The sequence below is a fragment of the Macrobrachium rosenbergii genome, chromosome 31, assembly GCF_040412425.1.
Source record: "Macrobrachium rosenbergii isolate ZJJX-2024 chromosome 31, ASM4041242v1, whole genome shotgun sequence".
Classification (NCBI taxonomy): domain Eukaryota; kingdom Metazoa; phylum Arthropoda; class Malacostraca; order Decapoda; family Palaemonidae; genus Macrobrachium; species Macrobrachium rosenbergii.
In genome coordinates, this window is record NC_089771.1 from 32,712,884 (window position 1) to 32,737,894 (window position 25,011).

Here is a 25,011-nt window from a genome sequence, read left to right on the forward strand (position 1 = left end):
TTGGAAGCTCGAATTTCGAGTCCAAGGTCCCCATATGAATAAGGTTCATATTCTGAATAATAATAATATTTTCATAAATAATGGCTCCTTCCAAAATAACTGTTACTGGTTGACTAAAGATATTTTTGAAATGATTGTGAACTACTCTTGAAAAACATTGTGGTTCTTGACCTTTTTATTGCCACGCCCCCTCTAAGAGTTGGTCCTTCCCTCCACGCCCCCGACCCTTGCATCTCTGAGTAAAATTCCCTCCCAGTTTTAAAGGAAAATAAAAAAAGATAAAGAGAATTGGTGTTTTTATTCTTTTGGGAATGAATTAGTGAGATACTTGACACTGCTTCTTCTTAGCGACTCTTAAGAGAGTAACGAATATAATGATAGAATTTTTTATTTTTCCATAGGGCTCGCCCCCCCCCCCTTGGAAATTGCTGCCACCCCCCAGGTTGAGAACCACTGGTTTAAACAGATTGTGGAACGAGGAACTTGTATTTTAAAGAGAAGTGTGGACATTGCACGTCCTATAAAAAAACTCGTGGAGATAATGACTAATTAACAGCTATAAAGATCGACATTATTTTTGGCCAGAAATACTTCCGCGTTGTATATTTAGCATTGGCTGATGCCTGCATTGAAGAAAAAAAAAATTCGCCTCGTAGCGAATGCGGGTGTTTGAAATGCATCGGATCTTGCTCGCGGGGAAAGACGGTAATGACCTTATCACCATGGCAATGCGCTTTGGATATATGCCTTACGTCATTCTAGACGTCATAGTTTTGTTAGCGAATTTTAAATAAGGAAACGTTTTGGTATTTCTGAATGATGTATATGGTTTTCTTTATTGATTTTGGGCCTGGTTTGAGATAATCGGGCTTTGGTGAACATATTTGCTTAAATTGAACACACTGTTTATTTATGCTCTGGTAGGAAAATTACTTGGAGGATATAAATACTGAGTTTTGGTATTCTGTGTGTGTATGTATGTATGTATGTATGTATGTGTGTATACAGACAGGTATGGAGGTCATGGCATTTTCATATTGTCGCTGATAATATACGCCTTTTTTTAAAGCATTTATTGATTTCAGTGTATGCAAATCGCTTTCATTAACTTTGCCAAACGGTTTACGTCTCTTTTCCTGGCGATGGAATAATAATATTTACAAGTAGGTAAAAATGGACAAATAATTCAAGGCAGATCCTTGGTGGATCTGTAGATATTACTTGTCAAAATGTGTTGTTTTAGTAATCGCATTTTCACTCAAAATGTTCCTGAAAATAGACTAGACTTAAAAAAATTATATATATATATTATATATATATATATATAACATATATATATATATATATAATATATATATATATATATATATATATATTTATATATATATATATATATATATATATATATATATATTATATGGAATTATCAATAGTTTGTTCTGACACTTGTTTTCCGTTTATAAATGAAATGTTATTCATAGCCGATTATTTAGATTCCGCCTCAGTATTTTTGTGTTAACGGCTCATTGATTAGTGAATAAAAAGACTTGACGATTTTAATCTGTGAGAATCGTAGAACTTTAGTGTCCTTTTTATTGGCGTAATTTAATGTGGGGCCGCAGACCCCGGTAATTTATTTGGTTAACTCCTCTTTATGATGTTGCAGCCATTTTAGAGAGGTGATAGATTTTATTTATTAATTTTTGCAAGTAGAACCACTTGGTTTTAAAAGATCACCCGAGTTGAAATCTTAAGTCCTTCGGCCCCTAGCTGCAACCTCTTTCATTCATTTTACTGTACCTCCATTCATATTCTCTCTCTTCCATCTTGCTATCCACCCTCTCCTAACAATTATTTCTTAGTGCAACTGCTTTGAGGTTTTCCTCCTGTTACACCTTTCAGACTTACCTACTCTCAATTTCCTTTCCAGCGCTGAATGACCTCTTAGGTCCCAGTGCTTGGCCTTTGGCCTAAGCTCTATATTCCATTCCATTCCTGAAATCTCAAGTGAGCTCTTAAGCATTTCTGGCGTAACCTTTTCACATTTTTCTTTTCACCTGCATCAGTGGATCATTTCGAACAAAATTTGGCTCAGAGCATCCTCAAGTTGTTATTGAAATGGGGGCCACGCCCCCTTCCAAAGGAAGATGGTTAAGGAATAGTGATATTAGGTTCTCTGGAACTACTGGGTTCGTTGAATTAAAATGCAGTTGCCCCTTTTGTACAGTGGGTTCAAGGTTGTTCAAATTTTGGCACCCAGGGCCAAGATGGAGTTCAAAATAGTGTTCCAAATTTGTACATAAAACTATGCAGGGAAAACTCTTAGTCATGTGCTTGTAAATACAGGAAGGTGGCTCCAGTGAGCAGTTTCCCCAAAGGTCCCTCTTGTTTCCCGTACGTTTGTGACAAGTTTCCCCACTCATCTGCATAAAATTTGTACAGAAAACGGACGGTAAAATATACGTTTTCTATGATTTTAAAATTGTAGAAATTACCGTCGGATTTGAGGGAGTTTCATTGTTGTTCAGCACGGTATAAGGTCATTAAAAAAATTGCTGTAGATTAATGATGGGGCACAGAGGAAAATAACCTTACATTCGTTTATTTGTTATTCATTTTTATGTAATATGTTCGTTTTTTTATCTGTAAATCCAACCGTTTTGCAAGTAATTAAATGGATATGTTTTAGTATACAAAATTACACTTATTCTTAGAAAATGTCAAAGATTTCTGTATTGATGATTATGATTAAGTTGCCCTTTGTTTTGTCATGTAAATATGTACGTACTTACGCGCATGCGCTGTATCCTGAATTACGTTGATGTAACGAAGTTATTGCCACAGTATAATATTCCCCATGTCACAGCTTTGAATTGTAGTGGGCTTTGAATTGTAGTGGACTAAATTGGTTTGGGGGTCGTTTCAAGGGTCCTTTGGCCCATACTGGTATCGGTTCGGAGGAAGGTCAGCTCCCCTCACCCCATTCCATTCCGAGTGTCAGCGGGCAATCCCTTGAACGGTCCAAACGTGTAATTCGGTATTAATCATCATTCCACGTAATTCTTTAGATATAACACATGCTCTGAGTCAGTCAACTTCCGGTAGACGCACGCGAGGTATGTAGTTTTTTTTTTTATAACCAGATTTTTCCTTTTTTTTTATAACCATGGTTTAATTTGTTTCTCTTTTGTTTTTATATTGTATTGCATTCATTTTGTGGTTTGGTTTCTGTTTAAATCACAGGTGACTATGTTTGCAATTTTAGATTATAATTGGTATCTCATTTTTTATAATCAGGCCTGTCTTTTTTTGTAACCAAATTAGAATTTGTATTGCTCTTTTGTGTTTATATTGCATTGCATTCACTTTGTGGTTTGGCTTCTGTTTAAATCACAGGTGACTACGTTTGCAATTTTAGATTATAAATGTTTTGTTGTGCGTCAGGGAAGAGCTTTAAAGCAAGTCTTCAGCAAGTTGTGACTCATTCGGCCTTGGTTTGGACGCTGATGTATTCTTTTGGGGGAATGTCTCCGTTCCTTGATCTCTCCTTTAAGATAGTACCAGTACCAGTAGTAGTAGTAGTATGAACACTAACTGTCTGAGTCATCTTTTTTAACGAAGTTCAGGAAAATGCAGCTTTTGATTTCTCTGTTATTGTTAAAAGATGCTGAAGTGGTTATGATCTTAAATCTTGCTTTTGATGCTCTCTTCTGTTCCGAATCGTATTTTTTTTATATAATTTATAAAGTGTACATATTTCAGTTTCATTTGGAAAGGGAGAGAGTCTCTCTCTCTCCTCTCTCTCTCTCTCTCTCTCTCTCTCTCTCTCTCTCTCTCTCTCTCTCTCTCTCGTTAAATGCTGCTTCTGATGCTGTGCTCTGTTCTGAATAATTTTTTTCATATAATTTATAATGAATCTGTACATATTTCAGTTTCATTTAGAAAGGGAGTCTCTCTCTCTCTCTCTCTCTCTCTCTCTCTCTCTCTCTCTCTCTCTCTCTCTCTCTCGTTAAATATGCATAACGTGTGTCGAGATCGTCGATATTGCGAATTTCAAAATTCAAATATAAACGTACCTGTTTTTCATCCCTCGTAAGATCCTGATCACAACCTTTGTAGCTATAACCATCTCCAGAAACTTGTTCAGATATGGTACATTTTCCAATACGGTAATTTTATCTGCCTGCCTCCCTGAAATGGCAGCAATCTTACGCTATAGTTATTTTCCTCTAACTCATCCATAAATGAGACATTGGTAACTGACCTTGTACCTCATCCTTTTACGAGGCAGTTTCAGTCGCCGTGATCCCAAATGGGCGTTGCGGAGTTATTATCGTTCGTACTAGATGACCAACGCCACAATTCACCAAAGTTTTTACGACCAGCAAAACCAGATGATGTTCGGTGCACCCTATTTTAAATTATACGTTCATTTATATGTTCGTAACTTTTATATCTATTAAATGTAAGTGAATACGAACCACAATTTGTCGTCTATTTCAGAATGGCCATGAAATCTTTTAACGATTTATTAAAGATTTACTCAGAGCTATGAAAGATGACCTATTATCGTCTGGTGCCTACCAACATGAGAGTTAGTTTCACCAGATGACGCATCGTCTGGTGTTACCAACACGAGAGTTAGCTTCACCAGGTAAAGTCGTGATCACTCTAGGCTTAGTAATTTATTGTCACGTGTTTTGCCAAAACCTTCAGTGCAACTGAGCCCTTTAAACGTTTACGTGGAAACACGTGTATTTGAGGTGCCGAACTGGCTAGCATGAGCTTTGGTAAACTCAAGGTCTAAGAGAGTATAGCCTATATTCTCTAGACCTTAGGTAGACTCCTCGTGCGCTAGACGCCGCGTTGAGAAGAATCGTACGCTTGTGTCTAAACTGTCGTACAAAGACTAACAATTTGGAATCGCCTCTTCGGAAAATTGCCTATTTCTTCCCTCATTTCTGTTTGCAAATAATAGAAAATTGCCCATTTCTTCTCTCTTTTCTGTTTGCAAATTCAAGAATGTTTTGAAGTTGCTAAAGATGAGGAAGCCTTTGCACAAACACTGATAAGAAATGGAATCATCATCATCTCTGATGACATTATTATTATTATTATTATTATTATTATTATTATTATTATTATTATTATTATTAAAATGAACTCGACCAAATCATTTAAACAGAAATCTCTGAAGACATTATTATTATTATTATTATTATTATTATTATTATTATTATTATTATTATTAAATCAATTATGATTATTATTATTATTTTAAATTAGAAATCTAAAATGAACATGACAAATCATTTAAACAGAAATTGAAGACATTATTATTATTATTATTATTATTATTATTATTATTATTATTATTATTATTAAAATGAACACGACCAAATCATTTAAACAGAAATCTCTGAAGACATTATTATTATTATTATTATTATTATTATTATTATTATTATTATTATTATTATTATTATTATTATTATTAAAACGAAGACGACCAAATCGTATAAACAGAATCATAGGGAACTTTCGTAAGCAATCAGCTTGGGTACCGAGAACATTTGATTAGACCAGTTGCTATCGACCATCGCACACTAGTATGGCCTCCCGTCGTAACAACCAAAACCAGATGTAAAGGTTTAGGAGATTGCTGTGTATTTCACTGAAAGCGATGAAAGTAAGTAGTGTTCTGTATTTGATACGAGTAACATTCTGTGTTTGCATTAACATTGCAAAATGTAAGTTTACACAAATAAGCAGGACTCTGTCCCACTTAACCGGATCATATTTTAAAATCAGAAACTTTATTTTTATATATCACCGGAATCCTAGAACCGGTGTTAGATGCCCTGTACCGCAACGAACGCTATTATTATTATTATTATTATTATTATTATTATTATTATTATTATTATTATTATTATTATTATTTCAGTAGATGAAACCTATTCACACCAAAGAGGCCACTAACTTGAAATTCAAGCTTCCAAAGAATGTTGGTTTCAACCTCCCACCGCAGCAGACACCCCCTAAACACTGCAGCAGTAACTGATCATGATAAAGAGCCAGTGAATTTTCATCGCCCGGGGGAGACGCGAACCCGCGACATCTTTGTGGCATGCCACGACACCAACCACTATACCAGCGGACCAGCATACAATATTCCAACCAGGCAAGATTGCTCATGCTTCGTCATCCATACTCACGACCTCTGACCTATGGAATTGTCGCGCTTGTTCAACCGTCGCCAATCAACCGGTGCAAATATTTAAAAAAAAAAAAAAAAAAAAAAAACTAGTTCCAGGATCTACTGTTTGATTTCAAAGCAACTCAAACAAGCATTTGGATATATTGTTTAACGGTGCCACTTATTACTTCAGTGACCCCAATAGACCCTAATTCGATTTGGCAGCTTCTATCCGATTTACAAATATGGAATCCGTATAGCGGGTGGACCACATCGAAGTAATCCCCCCAGCTCATAAAGGGTGATACCAGGTCATCTTTCTCAGTGACCCTGTTCAGTTTGGTCAGCATTCCTGTTTTATCCAGCATAGATAAAATAGTTGAGGGCATTCATTAAGTAAATTGGATATTTATAGTTATTAATTTCATAGCTATCATAATGAGTTGTTTATCCAACTTAGAAACAGCAGTTGAGGGAATTCATTAAGTAAATTGGACATATATATAGCTATTAATTTCATAGCTATTATAGTGAATTGAGGTCATTCATTAAGAAATAGTTATTATCACGGATATGTACAGTTATTTAATTTCACAGCTATCATAGCGAGTTGATGTCATTCATTAAGAAATAGTTATTATAACGGATATTTACAATTATTTCATTTCACAGCTATCACGGCGATGCGTGGGATGCATTTGCCGGTGCAAGCGCTTTGTGCAAATGAAGGCAGACTCTACATTCCAAATGATATTGATTGGAGTAATTGTTGTGACTGTCTGTCTTAAAGGAGGGGGCCAGACGGTGCATCATTTGTACATAGGTGTGAACACCCTTGGTGGTGATGCACTCCAATAGATGCTGACTCATATATATATATATATATATATATATATATATATATATATATATATATATATATATATATATGGACAAACTGTACTGATGTACACAGGTGAACTATAAGTATATTCATAATTGGAATATATTAGTATAGTATGTGCATATCATCACAAACTTCGAAATAAAATTGGCCTCTGAGAAATTCTGCTAAAAGTGTTTGACTGACAGGAAGTCCATTTTTTATTATTATTTTTTTTTATCCTGAAGGATTTTTTTTTTATCTGTTGATCAGAATATGAAGGATCCAGTTGCTACGAATTGAACGCAACTCCTTGCTCGATATGTCGAGTAGTTTCGAGGGTAAAATCGGATTGAACGCGCTCCAGGGGGCGTTCAGTAGGTGTTCGCGATATCCGCGATATTGATTGTCCATCGAAAGGGACGTTGAACTCCGCGAGTTATCCTGGAGACGGTTTTTTTTTTTTCTGAGTTCGAACTTTTTTTTTTGTTTTGAGGATTTTCTTATTAATTTTTGTTGTTGTTGTTGTTGAAAGGAAGTGTCCATAAAACTGTAATGTATTTGTTTTAATTGTCTTGTGTGTTTTTTGTTATTCTGGAGATTTTCCTATTTGAACATTTTTTTTCTTGATTTTTTGATTTATTTTTGCTGTTTTTTATTGTTGTTGTTGAAAGGAAGTGTCCATAAAACTGTAATTTATTTATTTTAATCGTCCTGTGGGATTTTTTAATAGGAAATGTTTTTAAAACAAAGTTCTATTTTTTTCATTGTTAATTCATCGCATGCTATCTGAGCGTCTGAGTGACTGGTGTCAAATATTCAACCAAACTATACATTGAACTTCCACTTTTCATGAATTTGTGAGATTTGACTGTATGTGTGTGTTTGTGTGTATGTGTATATATGTATGTGCGTGTGTGTAACTGTGTATGTGTGCGTATGTGTGTAACTGACAGATGCCAAACATTCGACCAAACTAGACATTGAAGTTCAACTCTTCATACCATTGTTAGACTTGACTGTGTGTATGTACGTATGTATGTATGTGCGCGTATGTGTTTGTGTGTATGTGCCGAGCGGAACAGCGTGAAGCCAGCGATAGTGCCACCGCTGTTGCTGCTCTATCTGACCCAGCTGGGGATAACCACTTTAATCAGCGGACCAGCAGTGGCGGGACACGAGGCCATTTTCGATCTGGAATCCACAGCAGTGTGTAGACAGTACTGTATGAGTATGTATATGATATACAGTGCTGTGTAAGTGTGTGTGCATTATACAGTGCTGTATAAGTATGTATGTGATATACAGTGCTGTATGAGAATGTATGTAATATACAGTGCTGTATAAGTATTTATGTAATATACAGTGCTGTATGAGAATGTATAATAATATACAGTGCTGTATAAGTATTTATGTAATATACAGTGCTGTATGAGAATGTATAATAATATACAGTGCTGTATAAGTATTTATGTAATATACAGTACTGTATGAGAATGTATGTAATATACAGTGCTGTATAAGTATTTATGTAATATACAGTACTGTATGAGAATATATAATAATATACAGTGCTGTATAAGTATTTATGTAATATACAGTACTGTATGAGAATGTATAATAATATACAGTGCTGTATAAGTATTTATGTAATATACAGTACTGTATGAGAATATATAATAATATACAGTGCTGTATAAGTATTTATGTAATATACAGTACTGTATGAGAATGTATAATAATATACAGTGCTGTATAAGTATTTATGTAATATACAGTACTGTATGAATATACAGTGCTGTATAAGTATTTATGTAATATACAGTACTGTATGAGAATGTATAATAATATACAGTGCTGTATAAGTATTTATGTAATATACAGTACTGTATGAGAATATATAATAATATACAGTGCTGTATATGTATATAATATACAGTGTTGTATAAGTATGTATATGATATACAGTGCTGTATGAGTATGTATATAATATACAGTGCTGTATAAGTATGTATATAATATATAGTACTGTATAAGTATGTATGGGTTGTATATACAGTAAAGTATGTATGGGTTGTCTATACATTGCTGTATAAGTATGAATATACACCCATGTATAAGTATGTATATACGATTCTGTATATGTATATGCACTACTGTATAATTATGTATATACACTACTGTATGAGTATATGTATACAAGCACTGTACAAGTGTGTATATTCAGTACTACATAAGTATGTATATACACTATTCTATATGTATACAAGTACTGTATGTGTGTATGTACACTACCGTATAAGTATGTGTATACAAGTACCGTATAAGTATGTATATACACTACCGTGTAAGTATGTATAAGCAGTACTGTACAAGTATGTACGGGTGGATGCATCAATGCTTGGCCGAGGCCCCTTCGGAGCTCGAATAAAGGAATCTTAGAGATTTGTTCAATGTATCAATAAGTTCGTAGAATTTGAGTCTATTTTTGACGTGAAATGAGGTATTTGTGAATGCACTATTGAACAAAGGGGATTATTTACTAACAGATGTATGAGAAAGTGTATGAGAAAGCGTATATGTATACATACGCGCGTTCTCTCTCTCTTCCTCAAACGCATTCACTATATATATATATATATATATATATATATATATATATATATATATATATATATATATATATATATATATATATGTATATATGTGTGTATATATATACATATATATGTATATATATATATATATGTATGTATTTATGTATTTATGTATGTATATACGCAAGTTCATTCGTGTGATAACTGCACTTGCCAGGAAACTTTGTTTCGGCGAGATAATTGATCGTGCAAAGACGGCAAATGGGATTATCGTATTTTAAGGTGTTATTAATGACACTGACATCCTGATGATAGCACTAGTGATCGCGAACTTCTGTTAGTAGGTGTGTGTGTGTGTGTGTTTGTGTGTGTATCTGTGTATGCATATGTGTGTGTGTGTGTGTGTGTTGGTGGGTGTGGCAGGGCGCCGCTTGCGAACCCCACGCGCATAGCAGTCGGCGCATCCCCTTCTGGGAACCCACATATGCACGCACATCGTCCTGCACGTACATACACACATACACACACACACACACGCACACACACCCTGACGACCTCACATCGGCATGGTGTATTCCAGGCCCTCCATATAAAGTCTGGGAGCCGTTGGCGGCACACACGCATGGTGGCAGTGTTGGAGAACGGAACCTCCTCCTCCTCCTCCTCCTCCTCCTCCTCCTCTTCCTCAAAATTCTCTCTCACTCTCTCTCTCCCCCTCTCTGTGTGTCTCTCTCAGTCCAAAATATCATCCTGGCACGGCGGCGGCGGCGGAGGAGGAATCTTCTTCGTCCGTCAGTCAAGAGCAGATGTGGTTCACCAGCCATTGCTCATGTCCCGGATTGTTGACCATGTTTCTGGTGAGGTAAAGTCATGAAGAATTCGTCGCAATGCTCCTGTTTTTTTTTTTTTTTTTGGGGGGGGCGGCGATGTTACCGGGTAACGTCAAAAGTCTATTTCAGTAACCCCCTTCTCACCCTTCCCTCCCCTCCTCCCCCCCTTTCCATCTCTTTGCTTGCTTTTGCCTTGTTGCCGGGTATTGGTGAGATGGAAAGGGGGTGTCCTTTAACCCCCTCCCTCGCGTTTTGCGCCCCCTCCCCCTTGCATTTTTCATTATTTACCAGGTTGCTGTAGGGGACCGCCGGCTTTCGCTTCAAAGCAGTGAATCCCTCGTCCACCAAGGTTTATTTTGTTTGTTTCATTATTCACGTTAAATTTGACACCTTGTGGAGTTCTAAAGGAGAGAGAGAGAGAGAGACAGATAGAGACGCCTCCGAACCGCTGCAAATCATCGTTCTTCAAAAAGCTGTTTATTTATTTATTTATTTTTTTTTTTTTTTTTTGGAAAGAAAATATAAACGTGATAACATATCTTTCTTTGTTCCCCTGTGTTCTCTATTTTTGGGGGGAGAATTCCGGGTGTATCTGGTGCGATGGAAAACGTACAGCCATTGCTGAAAAGATGGAAAAAAAAAACTGTGCATTATTTCAAGTGTTATGGTCCTTAGTGGTAGTGATTCTGACTTATGCAGAGAAAAGCAAAATGGCTTTTTTTTTTTTTTTTTGTCTGGGAGAACCTGAAGGTAGGATCCTTGCATTATGTTCTTTGTTCCGTTTGTGATAGATAGATAATATCGACGTGACTTTGTTGTGGTGATTCATCTTCTGCTTTTGATAGCAGGCAAGTAACTTTATAGTTTTTTAAATGGATACATCTACGTGACTTTGTTATGGTGATTTATCTCATGCTTTTGATAGCAGGCAAATGACATTATATTTTTTTTAAATAGATATATCTACGTGACTTTGTTAATGTGAAGTACCATCTGCGCTTTTTTCTAGCAAGCAAATTCCATTGTAGTTTTTTTTAAACAGATATATCTACGTGGCTTTGTTATGGTGAAGTATCCTCTGCCTATCTGTCAGTTGGTCATTCCTGATGGCAGTGGGTGATAGCAGGGAGTAGCTGTCACTTTACCCCCGCCCCCCCCTTTTTCGCCCCATAGTTTAATGGAGGAATACTGGAACACGTGTTCCGAGATGGACCTAGAGAGAGAGAGAGAGAGAATCAGCAAGGGGCGAGGAGAGTGCTAGGCAGATAGAGAGAGAGAGAGAGAGAGAGAGAGAGAGAGATCAGCAAGGGGAAGGAGGAGAGGGCGAGACAGATAGATAGAGAGAGAAAGAGAGCAGAGAGAGAGAGGGATGGATGGAGAGGGGCTCGCTTGCCACGCGTTTTGCTTCGTCTCTTCCCCCCCCCTCTCCTTCCCCTTGACTCATCAAGTGAGAGATCGATACTGGTGCTGCTGCTGCTGCTACTGCTGCTTCTACTGCTGCTGCTGCTTTTTCTGCTGCTTCTGCTTCTGCTGAAGCTGCCTGTACTTGCCGTGGCGGCCCCCTGGTGGTGCTTGGTGGTGGTGGTGGTGGTGGTAGTCTTCTGCCTGCTGGTTCTTGCTTGACTTTTTTTTTTTTTTCCAAAGTCTTGGTTTTCTTTCCTCTCGTCTGCTTGTCTTGCCTGCTCTATTGCTCTATATAGCCTCTGTGACACCCACTCTTCCTTCTGTTGCTCTGTATAGTCTCTATGACACCCACTCTTCTTTCTGTTGCTCTATAGTCTCTGTGACACCCACCCACTCTGTTGCTCTGGGAGTCTCTGTGACACACCCACTCTTCTGTCTGTTGCTCTATATAGCTTCTAGGACGCCCACCCACTCTTCTTTCTCTTGCTCTAAAGCCTCTATGACACCCACTCTCGCCTGCCATACCACGATGCCCAGGACCCCTGAAGGCCCAGTCGCCTTCAGGTAGGATGCTATGCCCTGGAATACCCCACCCCTCAATTTCAAGTAGCCTTCCAGTGTACAGTACCAAAGGGTATTGTTTTCTCACTTCACGCCTTGCCCAAATACGCCCACACTGGCCATTAATGCCGCCCACTTCTGCTGTATTTTTCCACGCCCCCAAAACGTTCGTCGCGCCATTCCAGTTCACGCCCGTGAATGACAGCTTACTTGCCATACCACCGTACAGCTTACAACGTTCCCATTCTTATCTGCCACCTCTCTCTCTCTCTCTCTCTCTCTCTCTCTCTCAGGACATTCTTGGCCACCATGCTCTCTCTCTCTCTCTCTCTCTCTCTCTCTCTCTCTCTCTCTCTCTCTCTCTCTCTCTACGCTCAGCTACTGTAGTAGCGAAATCATAGCGGCGGCGTATTCCCCGTCGCAATTTATCTGCTTCGTCATCTACCCGTACCTATAGTAGTGGTGATTCATTCTCTCTCTCTCTCTCTCTCTCTCTCTGTGGCCTTTTACTGCTACTGCTGTTTTTGTTGTTGTTGACTGAACAGATCCTCGAAGTTCATCTTCTTCTTCTTCTTCTTCTTCTTCTTCTTCTTCTTCTTCTTCTTCTTCTTCTTCTGTTATTCTCTCGATTTGAATCGAAGCTTTCGAGAATTGTCATTAATTGTTCTTTGTTTCCTGTTTTGTCTTTCGGTTTGATTTATTTGTTTACTTGTTTGTTTATCTGTTTATTTTGTTGTCTCTTGTATACACTCGCCCTCTTGTTGTTTATGTTCTTTCTGTTCTATTCTTCTTTGTTCTTTGGTGCGTTTTCTTTGTGTTATGTTGATTCCATTGCTTCTCCAATCTTTCTTAGTAGATATACGTTAGGTTTCGTTATTTTAAGCTGATTTGTTCTATCTTAATTTCGTTCTCCTTTAGTAGTAATTATTTTTCTCTCTTTGCTTTTGTAACTTATCATTCTTTGTTCGAGATGCATCTCTTTGCCGTCGCCAGGAGCCATGTTTGTACTGCTCCATCATTCAGTATCTCTTCCTCGTGTTATCGATTTGATTTCCTTGGCTGCTTTTAAACATTTTTCAGAGTTCTTGTCATTTGTTCTCCATCATTCAGTATTGCTTCCTCGTATTACCGATTTTATTTCGTAGGATGTTTTAAACATTATTTACTGCGAGTTCTTGTAGACATTTTTTGTTTATTCGTGGGTTCTTGCAGTCATCTTGGTAGTTGAAACTCTGAGAATTTATATGAAAGGTCAACAACTTTCATTAAACTCTGAGAATTTAGATTAAAGTCCACAACGTTCATTAGCTTTCATTAATCTTAAGGAAGGAGTATTGTGCCACGTTGAGCAACAATGTACTTAATCCATTGTCTTTCGTAATGTGGTCTTTTTAATGGTTCTTCTCTTATAGCGACTTCTTAATCGTGTATTCATTGTTCAGTAGGTTTTTTGGTGGGGATGTTCGTCCAAAGAAGTCTGTGGTTTTTAGTTTTCTGTAAAAGAAAACTATTGCCGTACTGTCCGTCCGTCCCGCACTTTTTCTGTCCCCGCCTCAGATCTTAAAAACTACTGAGGCTAGAGGGCTGCAAATTGTTATGTTGATCATCCACCTTCCAATCATCAAACATACCAGATTGCAGCCTTCTAGCCTCAGTAGCTTTCATTTCATTTATAAGGTTAAATTTAGCCATAATCATGCATCTGGCAACGATATAGGACAGGCTACCACCAGGCCGTGGTTAAAGTTTCATGAGCCGCGGCTCATACAGCATTATACCGAGACCACCGAAAGGTATATCTATTTTCGGTGGCCTTGATTATACGCTGCACAGAAAACTCGATTGCGTCAAAGAAACTTTGGCGCACTTTTTACTTTTTTTTTATCAATATCAAATATCAACAAGTGGTTTTTATAAGACAAGCGAAGATTCTTTTGAGGAATGATTCGGTTTCTTGAAGGTTTTGTAAATTATACTCGAGTTGTTTTCTTTACAAAGGCCTCTTTGTATTCTGAAGATAATATTATTCTTGATGCTGGTTACAGCTTTTATGAAAACGTCACCTTCAATAGATGTATTTATGTAATTTTAATGGCCACACAAGCTCGTGTATATGTGTATGTATGTATGTATATATGTGTGTGTTTTGTCTGTATATATATTATATATATATATATATATATATATATATATATATATATATATATATATATCCCAAGAGATAGGAGGTTGTTGGCATACAGTGGCATTTTCCCATGAGGGGCAGGGGGCGCTTTGGGAGGGAGAAAAATGCCTATCTAATGATGGGTCCCCTCGATAAATTTAGAAAGTAAATACTGGCAGGGTCTCTCTCTCTCTCTCTCTCTCTCTCTCTCTCTCTCTCTTCTGTTATAATAATAGTTACATCGTTGCGATCAATAGGTATATAATCCCTGACTGCTCGCTGGCCCCCTAAACCATTTTTGTCCATTGTGCCGTGTTGTGGTTAATACTGATATATACTAGATTAATGAGAGAGAGAATTTTGACACTGTATGTTTTTCAGTGTAAGCTTAGTTACGACCGAGGTGTATACTCTGTGTATTAGTGTGTATGGTTCGTTTAATGGGATATTTCTAATTTCCTTTACTGCAAGCAAAGCTGTGGGATGTCTTACCATCTTCCGTATTCCCAAGATGTTTTTGAGCGACATAAAACAGTTTAATCAAATCATTTAATTCATTGGTATCTTGGATCCTTAGGACTTAAGTCTCTTTGGGAGGTCATCATATTCTTCTAGGTCACTTAGGGAGGTCATCATATTCTTCTAGGTCACTTAGGGAAGTCATCATACTCTTCTATGTCACTTAAGGAGGTTATCATATTCTCCTAGGTCACTTAGGGAGGTCTTCATATTCTTCTAGGTCACTTAAGGAGGTCATCATATTCTTCTAGGTCATTTTGGGATGTCATCATATTCTTCTAGGTCACTTAGGGAGGTCATCATATTCTTCTAGGTCACTTTGGGATGTCATCATATTCTTCTAGGTCACTTTGGAAGGTCATCATACTCTTCTAGGTCACCTAGGGAGGTATTCATAATCTTCTAGGTCACTTAGGGAGGTCATCATATTCTTCTAGGTCACTGTGGGAGGTCATCACACTCTTCATCCCAGATCCTCAGATCACTTTGCGAGGTCATCACAGTCATCATCTCAGATCCTCAAGTCACTTCGCTAGGTCATCGCCCCCTTCGGTATTCGAAAAGATCCACGTGCATGACACATTGAAAATATTCCCCCAATCCCATATTATTTCCTGTCCTTTCGTTTTGATGTCAAATTGTCGTTGGTTCTGCCACATGAGTATCGCCTATTGACCGTTTCATTAGCGAGCGCAGGTTTTTAATGTAAACATCATTTGCCCCTCGGGGGAATTGTCCTGAAAGGGTAATGTCCTTTGAATGTTATTTTTCCTTTTTGTTGTTATGAGTTGTAATGGTTTTCACTGCCCGGCCAAAAAAGAACGGGCAGGAAATTGTTGTCAGTTCATTATTTATTTATATGTCATTACCTCTCAGTTTATACATTGTTGTTCAGTGGGCGTTGGAAACTATTAATACTTCAATTAAGATTATTTATATATATATATATATATATATATATATATATATATATATATATATATATTATTTATTTATTTATTTATATATGTGTGTGTATGTCTGTTGTATGTGTGTCAGAGAGAGAGAGAGAGAGAGAGAGAGAGAGAGAGAGAGACTGTAAATGCTAATAGGACAGGAAGTCTATTAGCCTTCTTTAGCCAAGTCTAAAAATAGCAATAAAATGGAAAGAAACAGTCACCTAACACTTCAATAATCCAAGAATGACACATTTCAACAGGTTGCGTGTGAGAAGAGTTGGCCCGACGGGCGTTACGAGGCAGCCTGAGATGAGGGAGCATTCTCACCTTGAGCTGCACGGAACAGTGACTGAAATAGTATCTACAGAACATTTAGAGAAGCTACTCAGCTTGATAGAAGTGAAAGATCCAGTTCAATCTTAGCATGATAGAAGTGATGAAAGATCCAGTTCAATCTTAGCTTGATAGAATTGATGAAAGATCCAGTTCAATCTTGGCTTGATGGAAGTGAAAGATCCAGTTTAATCTTAGCTAGATTCAAGAGGTTGAAAGATCCAGTTCAGTCTTAACTTGATAGAAGTGAAAGATCCAGTTCAATCTTAGCTTGATAGAAGTGAAAGATCCAGTTCAGTCTTAACTTGATAGAAGTGAAAGACCCAGTTCAATTTTCAGAGGAAATGACTAAAGAATAGGGTATGAGGTGACACCGATAAATACATAAAGTCTCTCTTTAGGAAGTACTGACTTTGCCAAAGAATCCGGACTCGCATCTAAAACCTATCCTTAGGGTCGTGTCATCTTCTGGTTGTGGATTCAGCGTTCATTATTGCTATTAATTAAGAAGGCCGAGTATTCATAGGGAACAATATTAAAAGGGCAGTATAACTTGCAAGCAAGCTGCTAAATAATGGAATGTGTCCGTGTAAAAGATAAGCAGAGAGAATGTAATGAAGGATTAACAAAAGTTAAATGAAAGTAGAGTAAAGAGAGAGAATATAATGAATGAATTATTATAATATATACACAGTATATATATATATATAATATATATATATATATATATATATATATATATATATATATATAATATATATATATATATATATATATATATATATATATATAATGTGTGTGTGTGTGTGTGTGTGTAAAGTTTTTTAAATATTACTACGTTTTAATAATTATGGATTTCGTTTCAAACTCGCAACCGGTTTCATCGATTGAATACGCCATGCAGCTCTTCCTGACAGCGTTCACGTACTGGGTTATTGGCCTGTAGAGGTCATGAACTAGCGGTGTATATGCCGGGAAGTTTGTTTAATAAAAGGAGTAACTCAATTGCCGAGTTGCCAAAACCTCACTGTGGATAATTCTTTTGTATTTTTCTTTCTCTTACATCCAAGTTAGTGTGCAACGTCAGTGTGGTATGCTTTTTTGGGAACTTAGATGTATAATGTTTGTTTGTGTGAATTGGATTTGTGAATCGGATTTTGTTTGTGTGTGGGAAAAATGCGTGCGCGCGTGCTATAGGTCGATGAAGGGCGTGGTCCCACAAGTTGCTATCGATCACGCGAAAACACGCCCAGCAGCCGATGCACGCACGGCAAACTCACGTGGTTTAAGCCTCGTTATATAACCCGCAGGAGACAGGGAGATTGTGTTATTGTGTTCGGGCTGTGAAAGCACAATTCATCCCCATGCTTTTCGTTGCACTTAGGAGATCATCTCTGGCGAGTTGAGGCTTTTCGCGTTCTCTCTCTCTCTCTCTCTCTCTCTCTCTCTCTCTCTCTCTCTCTCTCTCTCTCTCTCTCTCTCGGAATCGTATGTGTGTGTCTCTCTCCCCCCGTGTGGGATGATGAGTATATTTTTAGGAATCGTGGCCTCGTGATTCCCATTCTCTCTCTCTCTCTCTCTCTCTCTCTCTCTCTCTCTCTCTCTCTCTCTCTCTCTCTCTCTCTCTCTCTCTCTCTCGGCTCGCCGCTGGAAGCACGCGAGGTTGCTGCTGCTGCTGCTGCTACTGCTGTTCCTGCTGTGTCTGCTAGGCTGTGGACACGACACGCCCATTGACCGAATGTTCGCTCGTTTGTATGTTATGTTTGTACTTGTATCTTTTGACTTTGCTCCTCAGATTAGAGTTCCAGTTTGGTTCCTGCTTGTTTGTAGGTGAAAACACACACGCTGGTTTTGCGTGTGCGCGCGTGTGTGTGTGTATGTATGTCCTTTTGGCTTCGATTTGACCCTTTCTCTGTAGGTGAAGATTTGATCGTGACCTAATCCTGTGGTTTGAAGAGAGGAAATGTCTTCTTTGAGTTCCCGTTTGAATTCCCCCCTACAAGGTCGATTGTGTGGAATCTGATGCCTCGTTATTATGAAGTTCTCTTTTATGCTTTTCCAGAAATATTCATCGTTATTAATTGTAACAGACGCCATTTTTTTTTTTTTTTTTTTTTGTAGAAAAAGTGTCAGTTAGTGAAATTGACTTAGTTTTCGTGATCTCTCTCTCTCTCTCTCTCTCTCTCTCTCTCTCTCTCTCTCTCTCTCTCTCTCTCTCTCATTCTTCTTCTTCTTCTTCTTCTTCTTCTTCTTCTTCTTCTTCTTCTTCTTAGGCGTCATTTTATCTCCTCTTCTTCTTCTTCTTCTTCTTCTTCTTCTTCTTCTTCTTCTTCTTCTTCCTCTTAGGCGTCATTTTATTAATCTCTTCTTCTTCTTCTTCTTCTTCTTCTTCTTCTTAGGCGTCATTTTATTAATCTCTTCTTCTTCTTCTTCTTCTTCTTCTTCTTCTTCTTCTTCTTCGTAGGCGTCATTTCATAACTAATAACCGGAAGCCAAAAGAGATTATAAACTTAATTTCACTGAGGTTCCAGCGTGGAAAGGAGTCTGGCTTAAGCGCCAACCACGCTTGTTTTAGGGCGTGGTGTATGGAGAGAAAGAGAGAGAGAGAGAGCCGTCACTCGCCATCCACTGTTGCTAACAGTCTTGGTTTCGGAGTAGTAATGATAGTAACAAGAATAATAATGATGTGGATGGTGATGATAGCAGTAGTTATCACATGATTAGTATACAATAGTATTCATCATAAGTGATCAAGATATTATTTGGAATAATAACAATGGACAAATAAAGATGAAAGCTGATGATAGAAATGTTACGAATTAATTTCATAAATATTACAGTTAATGACATGAAGTGTCACGTAACAGGGTTTGTACTTTGTAGGTATAAGGAAAAAATACCATTCATTGATGCTATGACAGGTCGGTTGGGACAATCTCTCTCTCTCTCTCTCTCTCTCTCTCTCTCTCTCTCTCTCTCTCTCTCTCTCTTTTACACACACACACGATAATTTGATTCATATTGCCACGTGTGTCAGATGCTCAGTGTTGCCATAGAAATAGTTGTACTTCCTTTATTTTTCATTTAACAATTTTTCGTATTTTAGGATCTGGTCAGTAATAGATTTATTTATCTCAGCAAATATTTCGTCATGTTTTATAATGCTGAAGTTCATCGAAACGTCAGCATTAGATAAAATTGTTTTGTACGTATTTTAGCATTTAGTTATAAAATATAGATTATATCAATATTGAATTGAAGGTATTTTTGAAATACCGATTTTTGCAGTATTGGCTAAAGGAGTGGTTCTCAAATTTTTTGGCATCGTTACCCCCTGGGGCAGTGGTGTAATAGACCACCATCCCCCCCCCCCTTCCTCTTCAGTTACGTGAAGTTATGATATAAAGGAAAGAAGAATATTGGAATTCTTAATTTCTAATGAATTTTATATGTAAGAAATTTTACTTTTACTCAAGTCTCAAGAAATAAAGAATCTAGATTTTAGACATTTTTCCTCTGACACAAAATTAAAATTAAAGCATTGTTCCTTTTATTACAAATTGGAATTGCTTCGTTATGCCCCCCAGAAGCGGCTACACTACCCCCACGGGGTATTTACCCCCCAGTTTGAGAACCACAGGGCTAAAGCATTCATGTATAGCCTTCGTAATTAATTCTCAAAACTGAAAATTAATTGTATATTAGCGTATATCTTTTTTTTGTCTAGCAATTCACATGGGCAGGAACGAATTATAATTCTCGGCGTCATTCACGCATCCCGGGCAATTACGAATTTGCGTAATGCTATTATGTCATTAATTACCTTTAGTTTCGTGTAAACAAATGGATTATAATGGAATTTTAATGCACGGCGGATAAGCAGTTGTGTGGTGTTTTTTTTTTTTTAGACGTTCCTCAATGAATTCATTTCGAATTTAGATGATTATAAATTGGCTGGTTTTCAAATGTGATGACGGCTGTAGATACTACAAAGCTTCCCTACAGTTTCATGTTGTATTAGAACTGTTTTTCGACGACTAGAATTATTTTCTGAGTGTAGTTAACTAGTTCATTTAAGGTTTGCAAAAATTTATTCAGTGGCATTGAAGTTAGATCTCTCTCTCTCTCTCTCTCTCTCTCTCTCTCATAAATGTATTATTATATATATATATATATATATATATATATATATATATATATATATATATATATATATATATATATATATATATTTACTAAGGAAATCGTTCATATCTCTGAGGTGTATGTATGTATATGTGTATAAGTAAAATACACAACACACGTATATATGCATATTTATAAATGCATGTATTCATATAAAGATAAGTATGCGTATGCGTGTGTATTTTACATAAATATATACATACACACACCTAAGGGAAAAGGTACGATTTCCTTAGTAAATGTCTCATATATGGCGGCTGTAATATTACCTTCTGTTGTGCGTTGAGTAAAATAGCATTTTCCGTTTTCTTAAATTTATTCCGTTATTTCATTGGTCTACTTTCTTCGTGGTCCATCTCTTATGAGGTCCATTTTACTTACCAACAGTGTCTCTTCAGTCTTCCCATTTAACTATTCTGCCCAAAAATGGAAAACTGCAGTGTCTGCAAAATTTTCGAAATTGAGGTATGCCACCTACTGGGCTTGTGAAACGCTAATACGCAAGTTACTGCAGTTTCAGAACGATTCTTCAGTGCTTTCCACGAGTATTTAGGGGGTCTTATTTGCAGTATCTGCAAAATCAGTAGTAAGTCAAGGGAAAACCGCAGCATCTGCAAAATTTTCGAAATTGAGACATGCCACCTACTGGGCTCGTGAAACGCTAATACAAAAGTTACTGCAGTTTCAGAATGATTCTTCAATGCTTTCCACGAGTATTTAGAGGGGTCCCATTTGCAGTACCTGCAAAATCAGTAGTAAGGCAAGGGAATACTGCAGTATCTACCATTTTTCTCAAGTTTGTATTTTTCCAGATACTGCAGGATTCTTTGTTACACTATTCAAAAACCAGTTTAGCTCTGTTTTGGGTTCCATTTGATTTTGGTTCGTAGATTATCAAGTAAGTTGTTTTGTGGAAGAATTATAGCTGAAATTATTATTGCCTGTTTTCTAATAAAACAGCGGCTGTGTTTGTTGAGCCGTTTCTCTATGGGGGGAAAAGCTTGCACGGTTGATAGCTATAAGAATGGAACCAGACATACATAAATACAGGTGTATGTCATTGGTTTAACAGGAATAAGTACTTAAACACGTATCATACTCAGCAATTTGTGTGACGCTTCGGAACATCCACATGTTATCGTTTTCAAAACTACGAAAAGGAATAAACCTTTCTGGGAAGCAATATGTGCCCTAAAATTCACCAATGAAGCGTACGCACCGTATATATAATATTTACTCATATATTTTTATATTGCTGTCGGATTACCATACGAACTACGTACTACGTACTACGAGTACATTGGGACCCCCACCAGAGAGAGAGAGAGAGAGAGAGAGAGAGAATAATATTGGCTCCAAGCCCAGTTCCGCTGTCGGCTCTCTTGACCGAACACAGGTAACGTCATCCTAAAAGCGTCGGTCGGGATATGGTACCCCCCCGCCCTGTGGCTGGACCATAGGGGTGGAGGGCGGGGAGGGGGGTGGGTTGACGGGATATGTTTTCAAGGGGTCAGGAGAGGGAAACGGGCCATTTAAATGGATGGTAAGGTTCGCCGGCTTCACACCCCTTATGGGTTCGATGTGTAGTAGTAGTTAGCATTTCAGAGGATAAACAAAAATCGGGCTTTATATTAACGGTTGTATGATTTTTATATATATATATATATATATATATATATATATATATATATATATATATATATATATATATATATATATATATATATTTAAGTAAAGTTACAGCCACGAAAAAGGATGATTGAAACACTAAGTACTTTCGTCTTATTACCATATTATATAATGTTATTTGTTGTACTTCCCTGCTTCCTAATGAGTATATTTTTTTTATTTTTTAAAGACTGCTTGCTTGTGCTTTCCTTTAGATCTCTTCTTAATATATTTTACGAAATCGTGATCCTTACAAATAGCTTCATGTTGGTAATACTGCTTGTTGGTCTAAAAAAAAAAAGAAAGAAAAAAGTGTATGACTAGGCCGAGGGGCTTACAATGTAAGTGATTGCATGCGATATAGGCGGGGTAAATGGGTAAGGGCGGAATGCGATGAGAGAGGGTGGAGTTCCGGTAAGCACACGCAACAGCAAGCATAGGAAGCTCTCCACCCTTAGGCCTAGTCAAGCATACAACAGTCTCTCTACTCCCCTAGGCCTAGTCAAGCATACTGTTGCCTCCTCCCCTAGGCCTGGTCCTTTTCGCCCTAATCAGCTATTCATTGCTTTGCTAGACGAGTTTATTATTAGTGGAAAAAAGCAAATATCTTTTTTGGATGAGTACAAATAACTAATAAGGTTCGTTTTTATTCTGAAAGCGATCCAAGTCGGCTTCTGAGTCAGCTGTACTCACGAGTCTTGGACAGTTATCTGATCGGTAACTGAAGAATGAATGTTGGGGGTTTGACTCATCCAGTACCTTATTAATAATGCTCTCTCTCTCTCTCTCTCTCTCTCTCTCTCTCTCTCTCTCTCTCTCTCTCTCTCTCTCTCTCTCTGCCTTCACTGTGTTGTGGGAATAGGAGGAGTGACTGGCTCTCCGGCGTAGTAGTTGATCCGATAGTCCTGGGGTGAGCGAGGTCCATGATCGTGACTGGGGTCGCAATAACGAAGTCTGCTAATCGCCGTAGATTTATCTCTCTCTCTCTCTCTCTCTCTCTCTCTCTCTCTCTGAAACGCGCGCACACTGCACTACACGGGAATTACGAAAAGGCAACTTCCTAGCAAGCTATTTTTGTTGTATGTGTATGGGCTCTCTCTCTCTCTCTCTCTCTCTCTCTCTCTCTCTCTCTCTCTCTCATGTGGCGTTTCCTGTTTGTATGTAGAAGTGTATGTCAGGTGTCAGTGCATTTTTAATTAAATCTCTCTCTCTCTCTCTCTCTCTCTCTCTCTCTCTCTCTCTCTCTCTCTCTCTCTCTCTCTCTCTCTCTCATTTGTTACGGAACACATACTCTTCAAGTTAGGCCATTGGACAGAGCAGTTTTGTGGGATCGCGAATAAGAAATAGGCCTATAGGCCTATATATGTATCACTGTTTTCTTCTGCAAATCCATCCTAACAGTATGAATTGATGCTGCATTTTTTTTTTATTTATTTCAGTCTGTATACAGTTATAGATTGGTATATCTCAATGAATTTATTCGTGGTTTGTCTCCGAGCAAAATACTTTTCTTAAAGGACTAGTATCAGATACGATCTTAAAATGACTGGAGATTGGCCTACAAATGCATCGAAGTGAAAAATGGTTGCAACTTCCGCGGAGTTTTTCAAAGGAAAATGTTTCTTTATTACTTAATGTGCTTTCAAAAGCAACATCCGGGAGAGGTTGGGCAATCTGTGCTTGGATGTTTGCTGTCGCTTCGGGTTACATCCTGATGATGTTTGCTTGTTAATCTTTCAGCGAAGCGAAGGCCCCATTACGGAAGGGGATGAGCCACATTCAGATTTTTTTATTTGTTTTGTTTTATATCAAATAGAAATTTGTTTTGGGAGATTTTTGCATTTGTTTGTTAGCCGTTTACTGTGACTGAAAGTTTTATTTTTTATGAAACTTCCATTTTAAAGTACTTTTTATCTGTCTTTAATTTACAGTTATCCCTATTAACATTATATATATATATATATATATATATATATATATATATATATATATATATATATATATATATATATATATTTATATATATATATTTTATATATATATATATATATATATATATGTGTGTGTGTGTGTAGGTACGTGCAGCAACTTTGTATGTGGACAAGGTACGTGATACCACGTGAATTACGTGGTCTTCTTTGAAAAATGGGTGGGTTCGATTACATAAGAAGAGGAACAGTATTAAGCCTTTCCGGACTGGTGTTTTGTGGTCATTCAGGTATTCATCGTCAAAAAGGATCTCTTAAATACTCGTAGTAGGTAGTAGCTGATAGCCCCCCACTCGTAGTTAAGTAGCCTAATAAGTAGCCTCAGTTTGCTCGTGAATTAGTACGTTTATTTAATGGGGATTTTTTTTCGTTTTTATAATATGTATGAATGGGAGAGAGAGAGAGAGAGAAGAGAGACTCAGAGAGAGAGAGATAGAAAGTATCCGGCTCAATGTGTATCAATGTTTTGTATTCTTTTAGTCTTAAACACAATCATAAACACATGTTGGAAACTTAACACATACATATCACAAACATGTTGAAAACAAGTCAGCAATTGTATGTGGAGAATGAATCTTTAACAGGTGCTGGATAATCGTAAGAAGCAATGCATAGGCTTACCGGCTTACCAGTAAGTTGCTGACATGTATTCAAGATGTTTGTGACTACCAGTATGTCACTGACTTGTATCAAACATGTTTGTGACTACCGTTAAGTCACTGGCATGTATTCAACATGTTTGTGACTACCAGTAAAGCGCCTA

At 37.4% G+C, this 25,011-nt stretch overlaps 1 protein-coding gene across 9 annotated transcripts in view; it reads left to right on the plus strand.

Moving 5' to 3' along the window:
• Nucleotides 1–25,011, plus strand: part of ena (enabled) — a 205,831-nt gene that overhangs the window by 140,425 nt on the left and 40,395 nt on the right. For 2 of the 9 annotated variants that reach the window (XM_067132621.1, XM_067132627.1), the window contains exon 1: nt 10,245–10,520. The exons of the other annotated variants lie outside the window; for them this stretch is intronic. In XM_067132621.1, the coding sequence (XP_066988722.1) occupies nt 10,465–10,520 (56 nt within the window). In that variant the 5' untranslated portion in view covers nt 10,245–10,464. Of the gene's footprint in view, nt 1–10,244; nt 10,521–25,011 lie in introns of those variants that run through there. 9 annotated transcript variants of the gene reach the window in all.